Source organism: Pelophylax lessonae (assembly GCF_965119305.1).
Source record: "Pelophylax lessonae genome assembly, chromosome: 9".
Classification (NCBI taxonomy): Eukaryota; Metazoa; Chordata; class Amphibia; order Anura; family Ranidae; genus Pelophylax; species Pelophylax lessonae.
This window is the reverse complement of record NC_138776.1, coordinates 273,791,800-273,810,559: the sequence shown is the minus strand read 5'-3', so window position 1 is coordinate 273,810,559 and position 18,760 is coordinate 273,791,800. Positions and strand designations below refer to the sequence as shown.

At 53.2% G+C, this 18,760-nt stretch overlaps 1 protein-coding gene across 1 annotated transcript; it reads left to right on the top strand.

Moving 5' to 3' along the window:
• Nucleotides 1–1,388: 1,388 nt before the first annotated feature.
• Nucleotides 1,389–17,017, top strand: LOC309562633 (NACHT, LRR and PYD domains-containing protein 3-like). Its single transcript, XM_082266889.1, has 7 exons — nucleotides 1,389–1,479; nucleotides 5,007–5,054; nucleotides 7,515–7,787; nucleotides 12,054–13,791; nucleotides 13,874–13,978; nucleotides 16,192–16,371; nucleotides 16,845–17,017. The coding sequence occupies exons 2-7, from the start codon at nucleotides 5,036–5,038 to the stop codon at nucleotides 16,996–16,998; spliced, it is 2,469 nt and encodes an 822-aa protein (XP_082123015.1). The 5' UTR covers nucleotides 1,389–1,479; nucleotides 5,007–5,035; the 3' UTR covers nucleotides 16,999–17,017.
• Nucleotides 17,018–18,760: the final 1,743 nt, after the last annotated feature.

Genomic DNA, 18,760 nt, shown 5'->3' with positions numbered 1-18,760 from the left:
AACATGGCCTCCACTGAGCAGTGTGGGGTGTACTAAGATGGCCTCCGCTGAGCAGTGAGGGGTGTACCAAGATGGCCTCCGCTGAGCAGTGCGGGGTGTACCAAGATGGCCTCCGCTGAGCAGTGAGGGGTGTACCAAGATGGCCTCCGCTGAGCAGTGCGGGGTGTACCAAGATGGCCTCCGCTGAGCAGTGCGGGGTGTACCAAGATGGCCTCCGCTGAGCAGTGTGGGGTGTACCAACATGGCCTCCGCTGAGCAGTGAGGGGTGTACCAACATGGCCTCCTCTGAGCAGTGTGGGGTGTACCAAGATGGCCTCCGCTGAGCAGTGTGGGGTGTACCAAGATGGCCTCCGCTGAGCAGTGCGGGGTGTACCAAGATGGCCTCCGCTGAGCAGTGCGGGGTGTACCAAGATGGCCTCCGCTGAGCAGTGTGGGGTGTACCAACATGGCCTCCGCTGAGCAGTGAGGGGTGTACTAAGATGGCCTCCGCTGAGCAGTGAGGGGTGTACCAAGATGGCCTCCGCTGAGCAGTGCGGGGTGTACCAAGATGGCCTCCGCTGAGCAGTGCGGGGTGTACCAAGATGGCCTCCGCTGAGCAGTGCGGGGTGTACCAAGATGGCCTCCGCTGAGCAGTGTGGGGTGTACCAACATGGCCTCCGCTGAGCAGTGAGGGGTGTACTAAGATGGCCTCCGCTGAGCAGTGAGGGGTGTACCAAGATGGCCTCCGCTGAGCAGTGCGGGGTGTACCAAGATGGCCTCCGCTGAGCAGTGCGGGGTGTACCAAGATGGCCTCCGCTGAGCAGTGCGGGGTGTACCAAGATGGCCTCCGCTGAGCAGTGCGGGGTGTACCAAGATGGCCTCCGCTGAGCAGTGCGGGTTGTACCAAGATGGTCTCCGCTGAGCAGTGAGGGGTGTACCAACATGGCCTCCTCTGAGCAGTGTGGGGTGTACCAAGATGGCCGTCTCCACCTTCTGCCTGCAGGCTTGTCGCTGTATATAATATAATAATAATATAAGACTGTATGTCAGGATAGAAGGAGAGTTGTGACATAGAGGACTGGTCTGGGTGTAGGAAGATGTCCGCCGCCTTCCTCTTCTGTCACAGCGCAGTAAACTCAGGACGTCCCTTCCAGGACCTTTTCTCATAGGTTTCGGTATTCTGGAATCTTCCTCAGCCTGTCCCCGCCCCGGAGACATCTTCCCTGAGCTCTCCCCATTATATCTCTATGGATTTCCGGTCTCCAGGAAAATGGCGGACACTCCCCGCACTAATCTCCGCCCCGGAGGCGTGGTCTTCCGAAGTTGCGAGATCGTTATGCGGAAGAGTCGCAGCAAAAGAAGAAAACCCCGCCCCGTCCTCATTGCGGCCTCTGATTGGTGGGGTCCGGATTGCGGAAGCGGGATTGGCCAATCAGGGGCGGAGTGTGGCTCTTTTCCTGGATACCGCAGCCGGTGGTGGGAAGAGGGGCTCTCCGTGAGGTGAGACTGAGACCCCCGACAACACGGCCACGGGGGGAGGAGCTTCGCGGTGTTAAAGGGGAACTCCAGGGCGGGGCTGGGAGGAAGTGGGGGCAACACACACCCTTCCCCCCACTCTGCTACACTTCCCCCCCCTAAGAGGACTGATATCTCCCCCATCACCGGACAGCACTGACCACACCCCCATTCCTGGACCACACCCCCGGACAGCACTGACCACACCCCCATTCCTGGACCACACCCCCATTCCTGGACCACACCCCCATTCCTGGACCACACCCCCGGACAGCACTGACCACACCCCCATTCCTGGACCACACCCCCATTCCTGGACCACACCCCCATTCCTGGGCCACACCCCCATCCCCGGACAGCACTGACCACACCCCCATTCCTGGACCACACCCCCATCCCCGGACAGCACTGACCACACCCCCATTCCTGGACCACACCCACACCCCCGGACAGCACTGACCACACCCCCATTCCTGGACCACACCCCCGGACAGCACTGACCACACCCCCATTCCTGGACCACACCCCCGGACAGCACTGACCACACCCCCATTCCTGGACCACACCCCATTCCTGGACCACACCCCCATTCCTGGGCCACACCCCCATCCCCGGACAGCACTGACCACACCCCCATTCCTGGACCACACCCCCGGACAGCGCTGAGCACACCCCCATCCCCGGACAGCACTGACCACACCCCCATTCCTGGACCACACCCCCGGACAGCGCTGAGCACACCCCCATTCCTTGACCACACCCCCATTCCTGGACCACACCCACACCCCCGGACAGCGCTGACCACACCCCAATTCCTGGACCACACCCCCATCCCCTAACCACACTCATCCCCAGACAGCGCCGACCACACCCCCATTCCTGGACCACACCCCCATTCCTGGGCCACACCCCCATCCCCGGACAGCACTGACCACACCCCCATTCCTGGACCACACCCCCATTCCTGGACCACACCCCCGGACAGCGCTGACCACACCCCAATTCCTGGACCACACCCCCATCCCCTAACCACACTCATCCCCAGACAGCGCTGACCACACCCCAATTCCTGGACCACACCCCCATCCCCTAACCACACTCATCCCCAGACAGCGCTGACCACATCTACAGACCACACCCCCTTCCCTGGACCACACCCCTGACCACTGCCTCATTTCTGGAGCACACCCCCATCACCGGACAGCGCTGACTACACCCTCATCCCAGGCCACTCCCCCATCCCTGAACCACACCCCCCATCCCTGGGCCACTCCCCCATCTCCAAACCACACCCTCATTCCCGGGCCACTCCCTCACTGCCCCATTTCTGGACCACACCGCCGACCCTGTCCCTGGACCACTCCCTCATCCCACACCACACACCCATCCCTGGACCACGCCCCCGTCCCTGGACAATGCCAACCACTCACCCATCCCCGCACTGACCACACCCCCCATCACTGGACAGCACCGACCACACCTTCATTCCTTCACCACTCCCCCAACCCCAGACAGCGCTGACCACACCTCCATTCCTTCACCACTCCCCCAACCCCAGACAGCGCTGACCACACCTCCATTCCTGGGCCCTCATTCCCATCCCCCAATGATGATTTCCCCTCATTTCCTGGAGGACAGAAAATACAGGAAGATCTCTCCTATAATATAATGGTAAAAATAGTACAGATCAGAAGGGTGGAGAAAATATAATCCAGGGGGCAGAAGACAAAACGGAGCCAATGATCAGGGAGCCAGAAATCAGCGTAGTCAGAGGATCGGGATACAGAAGGGACGTCAGCCAGGCAAAGTCTGTCACAGGGACAATCCAGATATGTTGACCAGGTGAAGGCAGGGAAGGAATGAACAAGGCAGCCTAAATAGCCAGAAGGGGCTGGCTGTAGGCGGGGCTGGCTGTAGGCGGGGCTGTCCAGCAGATAATGATAACCAGGTGAGCCACTGAGGAAACAATGAGTGCTGAAAATTATCCGACAGCTGAGCAGCCTGAGCACAGAGAAGAGAGCAGCTGCCAGCCCAGCTCAGACAGTGATAGAGCTCATCACTACAGGGGTCAGGCTTATCAGATCCCCACGGTGATGGACTCCAGTCACCAGATCCCCACAGTGATGGACCCCATCACCAGATCCCCACGGTGATGGACCCCCGTCACCAGATCCCCACGGTGATGGACCCCCGTCACCAGATCCCCACGGTGATGGACCCCCGTCACCAGATCCCCACAGTGATGGACCCCATCACCAGATCCCCACAGTGATGGACCCCTGTCACCAGATCCCCACGGTGATGGACCCCTGTCACCAGATCCCCACGGTGATGGACCCCCGTCACCAGATCCCCACGGTGATGGACTCCAATCACCAGATCCCCACAGTGATGGACCCCATCACCAGATCCCCACAGTGATGGACCCCTGTCACCAGATCCCCACGGTGATGGACCCCCGTCACCAGATCCCCACGGTGATGGACCCCCGTCACCAGATCCCCACAGTGATGGACCCCATCACCAGATCCCCACAGTGATGGACCCCTGTCACCAGATCCCCACGGTGATGGACCCCTGTCACCAGATCCCCACGGTGATGGACCCCCGTCACCAGATCCCCACGGTGATGGACTCCAATCACCAGATCCCCACAGTGATGGACCCCCGTCACCAGATCCCCACAGTGATGGACCCCCGTCACCAGATCCCCACAGTGATGGACCCCCGTCACCAGATCCCCACAGTGATGGACCCCCTTCACCAGATCCCCACAGTGATGGACCCCCTTCACCAGATCCCCACAGTGATGGATCCCTGTCACCAGATCCCCACGGTGATGGACCCCCGTCACCAGATCCCCACGGTGATGGACTCCAATCACCAGATCCCCACAGTGATGGACCCCCGTCACCAGATCCCCACAGTGATGGACCCCCGTCACCAGATCCCCACAGTGATGGACCACCGTCACCAGATCCCCACAGTGATGGACCCCCTTCACCAGATCCCCACAGTGATGGACCCCCTTCACCAGATCCCCCACGGTGATGGATTCCCGTCACCAGGTCCCCGGTTATTAGTGGCCTGCTAAGCAGTGTTATGGTAGAATGGGAATAGCCGATCATGAAATGAAGTTTGGGGACCCTCAGAGAAAAAATGTTCAATCTGAGATCAGTTCTGAAAGTTCTATATTTTGGGGGAGGGGTCTGTTCTATATTTTGGGGGAGGGGGTCTGTTCTATATTTTGGGGGAGGGGGTCCATTCTATATATTGGGGGAGGGGGTCTGTTCTATATTTTGGGGGAGGGGGTCCATTCTATATATTGGGGGAGGGGGTCTGTTCTATATTTTGGGGAGGGGGGTCTGTTCTATATTTTGGGGGAGGGGGTCTGTTCTATATTTTGGGGGAGGGGGTCTGTTCTATATTTTGGGGGGGAGGAGGATTTGAAGGCTGCCCTGTGTCGGTTTTGGGGTGCACAGACCTCATTATCTCTTCTGCTGTTTCCACAGGTGACCCCACCCAGCCGGTGACCCCAGTGATGGCCACGCCCTCTGCAGGTAAACACAGTTCTGAATGCGTCAGTTAGAGTGTCACTCTGGGATGGAATATGTCTGGAGGGGTCCTTTATTATGGGGGGCCTTAGATGAGAATTAGGGGTACATTAGTGGAAATAATGAGGGAGGGGATATAAAGAATCACCCTGGACCTAACAGTTCCATAGCCTAAGAGACAGGTTCTCTTTAATGTCTCCCCCCCCCCCCCCAACAAGAATTCCTCCACCAATCAGATCCCATGCCAGGGAAAAGGGAGGAACAACTGCCCCGACCTCCCATGACAGGAAGTGTACAGAGGACAGATAAGACCAGAAGTGGGTTAAGGGTTGGGGGTGTCAAGGTCTTACCTTGCCCTCCTGTTGGCAGCCATCTTGGACGTGTGCCTCCTATAGACTCTGATTTCATCATCGCTTCCTGCTGCCTGGGCGTCGCACAGTGATGATGTCACAAACCTGACTTTATCTATCACCTGTTGGGTTGCAGTCCTTGCCCTTGTGTTTGTGCTCCAAGGTGCATCTCTGCTAGCAGTCTTCTGTTCTCTGTGTTCCTCCATGTATGGCCTGACTTGGCTGACAACTCTCCTGGCTCTTAGACCCGGCATTGCCAGACAACCCCGCATCGGTAGACTACCCACTTCTGGACCCGACCCCGGCTTGGATGACTACCCACTCCTGATTTTTCCCTGGCTTGTTCCTGCTCTCTCTTCCTCACTCTTGCTCTGCAATTACTGTTGTTTTCTCCAATAAACTGCTTTATTTTACCCGCATCCCCGTATTGTCTGGTTTCCTGGCACCCTGACAGGGGGTCAGGCTCAAATTAGGGATTTGATGTTGGACTCATGTTTAGGGTGGGCCAATGTTCAGGGTTGGGGGTCAGGCTCATATTAGGGATTCAGTTTGGACTCATGTTTAGGGTTGTGGGTTTGGTTCATTTAGGGTTGGCCCATGTTTAGGGTTGGGGTTGGCCCATATTTAGGGTTGTAGGTTGGTCCATGGTTGGGGGTTGGCCCATGTTTGGGGTTGAGGGTTGGCCCATGGTTGGGGTTGAATCATGTTTGTGGTTGAGGGTTGGCTTATGTTCCGTGTTGGGGTTGGCCTATGTTGGGGGTTGGCCCATGTTCAGGGTTAGCCCATGTTAAGGGTTGGGTGTTGACCCATGTTCAGGGTTGGGGATTGGCCCATGTTCAGGGTTGGGGGTTGGCCCATGTTCAGGGTTGGGGGTTGGCACATGTTTAGGGTTGGTCCATGTTTAGGGTTGGTCCATGTTTAGGGTTTGCGGGTTGGCCCATGTTCGGTTTGGCTCATGTTGGGGGTTGGCCCATTTTCTGGGTTGGATTTGGCCCATGTTTAGGGTGGGGGTTGGCCCATGTTTAGGGTGGGGGTTGGCACATGTTTAGGTTTGGTCCATGTTTAGGGTTGGAGGTTTGCACATGTTCGGTTTGGCTCATGTTGGGGGGTTGGCCCATTTTCGGGGTTGAGGGTTGGCCCACATTTAGGGTTGGATTTGGCCCATGTTTAGGGTGGTTTTTGGCCCCTGTTTAGGGTTGGAGGTTTGCCCATGTTCGGTTTGGCTCATGTTGGTGGGTTGGCCCATTTTCGGGGTTGACTCACATTAAAGTGGAGTTCCACCCTATTTTTATACTTACCTCCATCTTCTCGCTCCGGGTCACCTGAAAAAGAAATGGATAATCGCATATTTTTTTTTTTTTTACTTACCTCGTAGCGAAGAAAATATACTTACCTTACTTCCTTCTTCCTCCTTCCTCGGCCGCGGCCCGTCGTCACTTCCTGGCTCTGCAATGATTCCTGGGAGCTGGACGTCATAGCTCCCAGGAATCATTGCGCCTGCACCGGCCCCGACGTCAGTTCCGGGTCGCGCGCGTCATCCCCTTCTAAACAGCTTCTGGGCATGCCCAGAAGCTGTGGAGGGGTGACGCGCGCGACCCGGAAGTGACGTCGGGGCCGGCGCAGAGCATCGTGGGACCACAGAAGGCGGAAGAAGACGCCGAAGAGGACGCGCTGGCTTCAAGCTGCCCACATCTGAGATGGCAGCGCTGGACAAGACGTTTGCAAGGTAAGTATTTCGTCTTGCAGGTAAGTGCAACCCGGGACAGATCAGAGGCTAGCCATTGTGGAATGCACTAGCCCTGACTGTCCCGGGGGTATTAAAAAAAAAAAAAACAAATCCAGGGTGGAACTCCGCTTTAAGGGTTGGATTTGGCCCATGTTTAGGGTTGGATTTGGCCCATGTTTAGGGTGGGGGTTGGCCCATGTTTAGGGTTGGGGGTTTGCCCATGTTCGGTTTGGCTCATGTTGGTGGGTTGGCCCATTTTCGGGGTTGGCCCACATTAAGGGTTGGATTTGGCCCATGTTTAGGGTGGGGGTTGGCCCATGTTTAGGGTTGGAGAATCTGTTTTCTTGTCTTCTGTGCTCTTTATGATGTCACTCCTCTCCTTGTCCCCAGAAGGCCGGAAACACTTTGTAGACCAGCATAAGGAGGAACTGATCCTTCATATAGAGAATGTTGATGTGGTCCTCACACAGCTGATGCAGGACAAACTTCTCATCTCCGAGGATTATGAAGCTGTGAAGACCAAAAAAACGAGCCAGGATAGGATGAGCAAACTCTTCTCCGTCATCCAGGACTGGACCAACTCCCAGAAGGACAAACTCTACCAAGTCTTGAAAAGGAACTATCCGGCCACGGTGTCGTTTATGGAGAAGACGATGGATCAAGGTACACCTACCTGCATGCTTAGTACCTTCCTGATCAGAGCACTACATAACCAAAGGACTGGTCAACATCTGGCCTACAAGCCAAGAGTATCAATATAATCACCATCCTCCATTGGCTGCCATCAAAGCCTCCACTAATGGTCCTCTACATTTGAGTCCAACCAGTCTTCCAGACTCTAAAGGAGCTTTCCTGTGAAGGCTAAAGGTCAATATTAGGAAACCTGAGTAGGAAAGTATCGGAACGTCAGTCCGACCTCTCACCCCTAAACTAAGGTTTATCGTATGAAGTCTGTCCTCTATTCCCTCACAGGAAAGCTCCTAGGGATTCTGGAAGACTGGTTGGACTCAAATGTAGAGGACCTTTAGTGGAGGCTTTGATGGCAGCCAATGGAGGATGGACTTTATATTGATACCTTTGGCTTGTAGACCAGATGTTGGACAGACTGGGGTCCTTTGGCCAAGTTCAGAGAGATGGGTGTTGGCCATGGTGTCCTTTGGCCATGTAGTGCAAATACCCCTAGGATTTCTTTAGGTAGCCACAAGTACAACTACAAGTACTGACTGTCTTCGCCCAATATCCCTGGGAAAGCCATTAAGGCAAAACGCGTTGGATAGCCTTGACCTCTGACATACACTTGGGCAGATAGTGATGTCTTAGTGCAGGGGTGTCAAACTAAATTCAGTCGCGGGCCACATCAGAATTATGGTTGCCCTCAAAGGGCCAGTTAGATGTCCAGAGCACCCCACACCCCCCTACACACACTAACATGAGATGTGAAGAGCCCCCCCCCCCCCACTATCAGACGTCAAGAGTCACCCACCCTTCCTTACATCACAATGCACCCCCTTACCTTGTGCTGCTGCCAGGAAGAAGATGCAGCTGGATCTGAGAGGAAGGAAGTGCAGGGTCTGGGGGAGGACCAGAGGAGGGCTGGAATCGGCTTCCAGAGTCTGCTGAATGCTGAAACCAGGGGAGGAAGAGAAAGGGTGGTGTTGTGGCTGCACAGAGAGGTGCAGGATCTGTTGGATGAGTTCTGCCCTCCTCTCTGCTGTGGACTGCTGAGAAGGAGGAGGGGGGGGGGCAAAGACGAGCCTTTCTGCAGCTGCACAGAGAAGTGCAGGATCTGGCAAAGGAGTTCCGTCCTCTCTGCTCCCGACTACTGAGATAATGTGGGGGGAGAGACAAGGGGGGTGCTGCAGCTGCAGGAGAGGTGTGAGGGCCACATGAAAAGGCCTGGGGGGGGGGGGGGGCCGAATTCGGCCCGCGGGCCTTGTGTTTGACATCTGTTTCTTAGTGTGAGTAGTGTCTAGCACCGGATTGGCCCCCGGTTTTCACATATTCAGGTATCAGAGAACACTGATACTTCATATCCTCAGAGATATCGGTGCAACCCAACCGATCGCTTCATCCATAACCCCGGCTATCCACTTCAAAGCCACAGCCTACAGTGAGGGGAAAAAGTATGTGACCCCCTGCTGATTTTTGTACGTTCGCCCGCTGACAAAGAAATGATCAGAGTTCAGACGTCAGACGTTTCTTGTAGTTGGGGTCACAGAGGTCAGACGTTTCTTGTATTTGGGGTCACAGAGGTCACAGAGGTCAGACGTTTCTTGTAGTTGGGGGTCACAGAGGTCAGACGTTTCTTGTAGTTGGGGTCACAGAGGTCAGACGTTTCTTGTATTTGGGGTCACAGAGGTCACAGAGGTCAGACGTTTCTTGTAGTTGGGGGTCACAGAGGTCAGACGTTTCTTGTAGTTGGGGGTCACAGAGGTCAGACGTTTCTTGTAGTTGGGGTCACAGAGGTCAGACGTTTCTTGTAGTTGGGAAGCACAGAGGTCAGACGTTTCTTGTAGTTGGGGGTCACAGAGGTCAGACGTTTCTTGTAGTTGGGGGTCACAGAGGTCAGAGGTCACAGAGGTCAGACATTTCTTGTAGTTGGGGGTCACAGAGGTCAGACATTTCTTGTAGTTGGGGGGTCACAGAGGTCAGACGTTTCTTGTAGTTGGGGGTCACAGAGGTCAGAGGTCACAGAGGTCAGACATTTCTTGTAGTTGGGGGTCACAGAGGTCAGACATTTCTTGTAGTTGGGGGGTCACAGAGGTCAGACGTTTCTTGTAGTTGGGGGTCACAGAGGTCAGACATTTCTTGTAGTTGGGGGTCACAGAGGTCAGACGTTTCTTGTAGTTGGGGGTCACAGAGGTCAGACGTTTCTTGTAGTTGGGGTCACAGAGGTCAGACGTTTCTTGTATTTGGGGTCACAGAGGTCACAGAGGTCAGACGTTTCTTGTAGTTGGGGGTCACAGAGGTCAGACGTTTCTTGTAGTTGGGGGTCACAGAGGTCAGACGTTTCTTGTAGTTGGGGTCACAGAGGTCAGACGTTTCTTGTAGTTGGGGGTCACAGAGGTCAGAGGTCACAGAGGTCAGACATTTCTTGTAGTTGGGGGTCACAGAGGTCAGACGTTTCTTGTAGTTGGGGGTCACAGAGGTCAGACGTTTCTTGTAGTTGGGGGTCACAGAGGTCAGACGTTTCTTGTAGTTGGGGTCACAGAGGTCAGACGTTTCTTGTAGTTGGGAAGCACAGAGGTCAGACGTTTCTTGTAGTTGGGGTCACAGAGGTCAGACGTTTCTTGTAGTTGGGAAGCACAGAGGTCAGACGTTTCTTGTAGTTGGGGGTCACAGAGGTCAGAGGTCACAGAGGTCAGACATTTCTTGTAGTTGGGGGTCACAGAGGTCAGACGTTTCTTGTAGTTGGGGGTCACAGAGGTCAGACGTTTCTTGTAGTTGGGGGTCACAGAGGTCAGACGTTTCTTGTAGTTGGGGTCACAGAGGTCAGACGTTTCTTGTAGTTGGGGTCACAGAGGTCAGACGTTTCTTGTAGTTGGCCTCCAGGTTTGCACACATCTCAGGAGGGATTTTCTCCTCTCTGCAGATCTCCAAGTCATTAAGGTTTCCAGGCTGACGTTTGGTAACTCAAACTTTCAGCTCCCTCCACATATTTTCTATGGGATTAGGGTCTGGAGACTTTCTAGGCCTCTCCAGGACCTTAATGTGCTTCTTCTTGAGCCACTCCTTTGTTGCCTTGGCCGTGTGTTTTGGGTCATTGTCATGCTGGAAGACCCATCCATGACCTATTCTAAATGCCCTGGCTGAGGGAAGGAGGTTCTCACCCAAGATTTGATTGTACATGGCCCTGTCCATCGTCTCTTTGATGCGGTGAAGTTGTCCCCTTAGCAGATAAACACCCCTAAAGCATAATGTTTCCCCCTCCATGTGTGACGGTGGGGGATGGGGTTCTTGGGGTCATAGGCAGCATTCCTCCTCCTCCAAACACAGCGAGTTGAGTTGATTTTGGTCTCATCTGACCACAACACTTTCCCCCAATTCTCCTCTAAATCATTCAGATGTTCATTAGCAGACATCAGACGGGCTGTACCATGTGATTTCCTGAGCAGGGGGACCTTGCGGGTGCTGCAGGATTTCAGTCCTCCATGGGGTAGTGTGTTACCAATTGTTTTCTTGGTGACGATGGTCCCAGCTGAGATCATTGAGAAGATTCTCCTGTGTAGTTCTGGGCTGATTCCTCACCGTTCTCCATCATCATTGAACCTCCACGAGGTGAGATCTTCCATGGAGCCCCAGACTGAGGAGACTGACAGTTATTTTCTGTTTCTTCCAACCAACTGTTGTCACCTCTCACCAAGCTGCTTGGCGATGGTCTTGTAGCCATTCCAGCCTTGTGTAGATCTCCAATCTTCTCCCTGACATCCTTGGACAGCTCTTTGGTCTTGGCCATGGTGGAGAGATTGGAATCTGATTGGTTGGTTCTGTGGACAGGTGTCTTCTATACAGGTAACAAGCTGAGATTAGGAGCACTCCCTATTAGAGAATCCTCCTAATCTCAGCTCATTACCTGTATAGAAGACACCTGGGAGACAGAAATCTGCTGATTGGTCGGGGATCAAATACTTATTTCACTCATTAAAATGCAAATCAATTTATAACTTTTATGAAATGCGTTTTTCTGGATATTTTTGTTGTTATTCCGTCTCTCACTGGTAAAATAAACCGACCAATAAAATTATAGACTGATCCTTTCATTGTCAGTGGGCAAACGTACAAAATCAGCAGGGGGGGCACATACTTTTTCCCCTCACTGCATATATAGGTATGGTGGTCTTGAAGTGGTTATAGAATATTGATATTGTCTTTAATTGATTGGAAATATTCAAAATATCTTTTTTTTTTTTCTTTTCAATTTCCAAACAGTAACGGATGAAGAATTTGAAGCGCACATGGAGACACACAAGGGGAACATCAAATACAGTTTTGAGTTGATAAAGGACCGGAACGCCCGCCTGGGGGAGAGCACCCTCCTGAGGAAGAGGTACACCAAGCTGGTGCTCTTAAAGAAGTTTCGGGGTGAAGAGGAGAAGAAGCGGGAGTTGAGTTCCTCAGGGGAGGAGCAAGCTCGAATACTGATTGAAAGGTTTTCTGAGGAGTACTCCCCGACCTCCATCGAGAAGCTCTTCGACCCAGATGACACCGGGGTCGTTCCAAAGACTGTGATCATACACGGGCCGGCCGGCATCGGGAAATCTCTGACCGGCCGCAAGATCCTCTTTGACTGGGCCACCAGCGATCTCTACGACGGGAAGTTCGACTTCCTTTTCTATCTGAGTTACAAGGATTTCACCAAGATCACTGGAAATCTAAGCTTCGTTGCACTTATCAGCAAGACCAGCCGACTGAATCTCCCCCCTGATGTCATGAGGTACATCCTGAGCAATGGGGAAAGAGTGGGGTTCTTGATTGCCAGCTTTGAGGAAATGAAATGCAGTTTGAAGGAGCAGAGCGAGTTCTGCCAAGACCCGTTTAAGGAGGCCAACAAGGATGTCCTCTTGAGGAGTCTGCTGAAGGGACAGCTAGTCAAGGGAGCTTCTCTGATCATCACCACCAGACCCTTTCTACTGGAACAGCTGCAGACGTTCTTACCAGATATGCCCCGGCTTGTGGAAATTGTTGGGTATGCAGCGGACGCCCGGGAGCATTACATCGAGACGTACTTCGGGAAGAGAGACTCGGAGAAGGCCGTTGACATAACCAAGAGGAACGAGGTTCTTTTCAGTCTCTGCACCGTGCCGTTCATGTGTTGGGTTGTCTCCACTGTCACCAAACAACAGATTTCCAAGTATCCTTCCAATTTCACAACGGACACCTCCATGTTCCTCTACTACCTCAAGGGTTTGATCATCTACCACAGCAGGAATGGCGGCATCGTTCCCTGCTTGAAGAAGGTCTGCGCCTTGGCCAACGAAGGCGTTTTGAACAGGAAGGTCCTCTTTGAAGAAGAAGACCTGAGAAGACACAAACTTTCCGTGTCTCTGGTGGAATCGGTATTCCTGAGCAACGTCTTCTTCCATGGTAACATTGGGAAGCGCACCTGTTACAGCTTTGTCCATCACAGCTTTCAGGAGTTCCTGGCTGTGCTGCACTACGCCATGTCCAGGGAGGGAGAGAGCAGCAGATCCGGAAGTAGGGTGGTGAGAGAGAGCACTTACCTGCCGGAGGTCTGTAAGGGGCAATCCTTAACGGACCTGCTGGAAAAACACCCGCATCTGGCCCTGCCCGTCAGATTTCTTTTTGGCCTCCTAAATCAATCGCAACTTGAAGACTTCAACAAGAGTTGTGACTGTGAATGTAACCTGTCCTTCCAAGGGACCACGGCCATGATCACGTGGCTCTTTGGGGGCGAGATAACGGAGTTCGATACGGAGCGCATTTTGTTCCTGTACGAGACGCGGGATGACGAGTTCATGCAGTTTGTGGTGACTCGGGCCGTGAATCTGACCTTCTCGCAGTGCCAGAAACCCGACAACTGGGTCTACCAATTGGCCTTCTGCTTAAAGGCGTGTGCGGGCAAGAAAGTCACTCTGTCCGGGTATGTGCTGAATCGGGAACACATGTCCGCGTTGGTTCCTGTGCTGAAGAAGTGTTCCCAGGTTTGGTAAGTGTCCAAGGGATCCGGACTCACCTTCCATTCTTGGTGACCCAAGAAGTTTCCTAATCTTGTGTTTTAATTATTGCAGCTTCCGAAGTTGTCGCTTCGCCGATGACGTGAACTCTACTTCCGGCTGGAAAAACTCGTTGTTTGCAACCCTGATCATCCAAGAGAGTAACATCGAAGACTTGTGGTAAGGAGGAGTCCTTGTTTCCATTATCACCTATATGTAGGAGACCCCTTTAACCTGTACAGTACTGGAGGCACCCCCGCCATACCTGTACAGTACTGGAGGCACCCCCGCCATACCTGTACAGTACTGGAGGCACCCCCGCCATACCTGTACAGTACTGGAGGCACCCCCGCCATACCTCTACATTACTGGAGGCACCCCCGCCATACCTGTACAGTACTGGAGGAACCCTCGCCATACCTGTACAGTACTGGAGGCACCCCCGGCATACCTCTATAGTACTGGAGGCACCCCCGCCATACCTGTACAGTACTGGAGGCACCCCCGCCATACCTCTACATTACTGGAGGCACCCTCGCCATACCTGTACAGTACTGGAGGAACCATCGCCATACCTGTACAGTACTGGAGGCACCCCCGCCATACCTGTACAGTACTGGAGGCACCCCCGCCATACCTGTACAGTACTGGAGGCACCCCTGCCATACCTGTACAGTACTGGAGGCACCCCGCCATACCTGTACAGTACTGGAGGCACCCCCGCCATACCTGTACAGTACTGGAGGAACCCCCGCCATACCTGTACAGTACTGGAGGCACCCCCGCCATACCTGTACAGTACTGGAGGCACCCCGCCATACCTGTACAGTACTGGAGGAACCCCCGCCATACCTGTACAGTACTGGAGGAACCCCCGCCATACCTGTACAGTACTGGAGGAACCCCCGCCATACCTGTACAGTACTGGAGGCACCCCCGCCATACCTGTACAGTACTGGAGGCACCCCCCGCCATACCTGTGCAGTACTGGAGGCACCCCCCGCCATACCTGTGCAGTACTGGAGGCACCCCCGCCATACCTGTGCAGTACTGGAGGCACCCCCGCCATACCTGTACAGTACTGGAAGCACCCCCGCCCATACCTCTACAGTACTGGAGGCACCCCCGCCATACCTGTACAGTACTGGAGGCACCCCCGCTATACCTGTACGGTACTGGAAGCACCCCATATCATACCTGCATGTCACGCCCTCACATCATCGGCATTGGCTAGGGTTTGGTTGGGTCCTATGGACTGTGTGTTGGATATAGAAATGGATGGGGGTTGGGTTGTGTCCTATGGACTGTGTGTTGGATATACAAATGGATGGGGGTTGGGTCCTATGGGCTGTGTGTTGGATATAAAAATGGATGGGGGTTGGGTCCTATGGGCTGTGTGTTGGATATAAAAATGGATGGGGGTTGGGTCCTATGGGCTGTGTGCTGGATATAGAAATGGATGGGGGTTGGGTCCTATGGGCTGTGTATTGGATATGGAAATGGATGGGGGTTGGGTCCTATGGGCTGTGTGTTGGATATAGAAATGGATGGGGGTTGGGTCCTATGGGCTGTGTGTTGGATATGGAAATGGATGGGGGTTGGGTCCTATGGGCTGTGTGTTGGATATAGAAATGGATGGGGGTTGGGTCCTATGGGCTGTGTGTTGGATATAAAAATGGATGGAGGTTGGGTCCTATGGGCTGTGTGTTGGATATAGAAATGGATGGGGGTTGGGTTGGGCCCCATGGACTGTTTTTTAGACCTAGCGTTAGGGTTGGGTAGGGTTAGGGGTAGGGTCGGGTTGGGTTGGGTTGGGTTGGGTCGGGTCGGGTTGGGTTGGTTAGGTAGGGTTGGGTAGGGTCAGTCGGGTAGGGTTGGGTTGGGTAGGGTAGGGTTAGGGTTGGGTTGGGTTTGGTTTGGTCGGGTTGGATTGGGTTAGGGTTGGGTTAGGGTCGGGTTTGGTTGGGTAGGGTAGGGTTGGGTAGGGTTGGGTTGGGTTGGGTCGGGTTGGGTAGGGTTGGGTAGGGTTGGGTTGGGTCGGGTCGGGTTGGGTTGGTTAGGTAGGGTTGGGTAGGGTCAGTCGGGTAGGGTTGGGTTAGGGTTGGGTTGGGTTTGGTTTGGTTGGGTTGGATTGGGTTAGGGTTGGGTTAGGGTCGGGTTTGGTTGGGTAGGGTAGGGTTGGGTAGGGTTGGGTAGGGTAGGGTTGGGTTAGGGTTAGGGTTGGGTTGGGTTGGGTTGGGTTGGGTCGGGTTGGGTAGGGTTGGGTAGGGTCGGGTCGGGTTGGGTAGAGTTGGGTTGGGTCCTATGTATTGTGTGTGATAGGAAGTTCTATCCATCATCCTCCCGTTGTTGTAATAATTCCTCACCTCCTCTCTCTCTCTCTCTCTCTCCAGCCTGTTGGGTTGTATTCTGCCGTCCTCTACTTGTGAAGTCCTTGACAACGCCACCAGGCAAAGCCGCAGTCTCTCCATTCTCTATGTGATGTTTAAAGTGAATACCAAGAAGGAAGATGAGGAAATGAGACGTTACCACCAGGCCTTCAAATCTCCCGAATGCACCGTCTCCACCAAGAAGTAGGTCTGAGTGTGAGAGACTCCTCCTCTAAACCGAGGCCATCGTCCAATCTGAGACTCCTCAGTGAGGACCCCGGTCCCTGTTAGAGGTCCATATACCAGAGAAGCCATTGTCCCTCAGTGAGGACCCCGGTCCCTGTGAGAGGTCCTTATACCAGAGAACCCATGAAATAGAACCATTGTCACCTCAGTGAGGACCCCGGTCCCTGTGAGAGGTCCTTATACCAGAGAAGCCATTGTCGCCTCAGTGAGGACCCCGGTCCCTGTGAGAGGTCCTTATACCAGAGAAGCCATTGTCTCCTCAGTGAGGACCTCGGTCCCTGTTAGACCTCCATGTATCTTTGATGAAAGGCTCAGGGTTTATCATCTGATGTTACATAAAATTCTTGTCCCTGTTGGGACCTTAGTCCAGAGCCATTGTTCCATGGTGCGAATGCTCCTTGTCCTGAACTCTTCTCTTTCTCTGCTTTCAGGATGATGGGTAAAACGTGGTTCATGATGAGGTGTAAGCGGGAGAAAGCCCCGTCCTACGACATGGGACCACATATGAGATGGGACATGTTTGACCCTGACGACTTTCCCTTTGACTTCCGCTCCCGGATCCTCTTCTCACGCAGACACCTGTGATCTCCTATGGTCCCACCACCGGCCTATCCTATGGTCCCGCCATCGGCCTATCCTATGGTCCCGCCATCGGCCTATCCTATGGTCCCGCCATCGGCCTATCCTATGGTCCCGCCACCGGCCTGGAATCCTCTATATTCCGGTTTTCTCCGGAAGGCCGGCACAATGTTTTCCTTTTTTATACATTTTGAGATTTTTATCCTGTAAATGAGAAATGCGTATATTTCCTTGGGCTGTCCATTTTATACTTCAACAAATGATTAATTACAAGTTGATAAATATCTTCTGATTAAAACATTTTATTCTCTCTGTGGGTGTGGTTTGGAATGTTTAGCCCCTCCCTTTGATAATGAACACAATACGTCTGAAAGTGGAAGATCCTCCAATAAATCTTTATGTAACCCTAGGAAGAGGGAGGCGGCTCTCACAACGTCTGCAAACAAGACACCGCACTCCAATCCAATCCCCTTTAATGAAAAAGGTGAAATTCTTACAGCATACAGTGGTGCAGGGACAATACAGCTGACGCGTTTCGCACTTATCGTATCAGTGCTTAACCACTTGCCGACCGCCTGCTGCATATATACTTTGGCAAGCTGGCTCAGCTGCGCGAATCGCCGTACCTGTACGGCGGGAGTGCTCCTGGGGGCGAGCGGGGATGCCGATCCACAGGACCGGCGGCACTGATTGGCACCTGGCACCCCCCTGAGGGAGAAGGACGGTCGGATGTTGTAAACACAGCTGACCGTTCTTCTCTCTGGAATGATCACAGAGCGCCTTCTATATAGGAACACAGGTCTCTATGGTCATTTCACAATTCCCTCCCCCATACAGTTAGAAAACACCTCCTAAGCTCACATTTAACCCTTTGATCGCCCCCTGGTGTTAACCCCTTCCCTGCCAGTGTCATTAGTACAGTGACAGTGCATATTTTTAGCACAAACCCTTCCCTGCCAGTATCATTAGTACAGCGACCGTGCATATGTTTAGCACTGATTACTGTAGCAATGTCACTGGTACCCTCAAAAATGTCAGTTAGATCCCGGACGAGCCCCCCAAAAAATAAAGAAAAAAAAATGTCAGTTAGGGGTCCGATCTGTCCGCCACAATGTTGCAGTCCCGCTAAAAATCGCAGATCACCGCCATTACTAGTAAATAAAAAATACAAATAACATAAAGCGTTCCCCTAGTTTGTAAACACGATAACTTTTACGCAAACCAATCAAAATACGCTTATTGGGATTTTTTTTTTTTTTTACCAAAAATATGTAGCAGAAAACAAATTGGCCTAAAATGATGAAAAATTACTTAGCACTCCCAAACATTATATATATTTTTTTAGCAGAGACCCTAGAGAATAAAATGGAGATTGTTGCAATATTTTTAATCACACCGTATTTGCGCAGCGGTCTTACAAACGCATTTTTTTGGGAAAAAATGCACTTTTTTTAATTAACCACTAGCTGACTGCTCACGTTGCTGGTACTGCAGCAGAGCGGCTCGCCTGGGTCCAGCGATGTAAACCTACGTCGCTGGATTCCTCCCTCTCTCTGCGCTGTATTCAGACACAGCGAGAGTCGGGCCAGAGGAGGAGAGGCGGTGATCACCACCGCTCTTCCCCGATCGTCGGGGATCGAGTGAGGAAATCCGCCCACTTGTGTAAACAAAGCAGGCGGATCTTCTCTGTGACAGGCAGGGACAGATTACAGGATTCAGCATTGCACAACCTGCGATCTGTGTCTGTGTCACACAATCCCCCCCCCCC

What these genes read in the sequence shown, in the direction of transcription:
- LOC309562633 (XM_082266889.1), top strand. An exon ending in AAGAAGTGTTCCCAGGTTTG is followed by an intron (nt 13,792 to 13,873) that starts GTAAGTGTCCAA and finishes TAATTATTGCAG; the next exon opens with CTTCCGAAGTTGTCGCTTCG. An exon ending in TGCACCGTCTCCACCAAGAA is followed by an intron (nt 16,372 to 16,844) that starts GTAGGTCTGAGT and finishes CTCTGCTTTCAG; the next exon opens with GATGATGGGTAAAACGTGGT.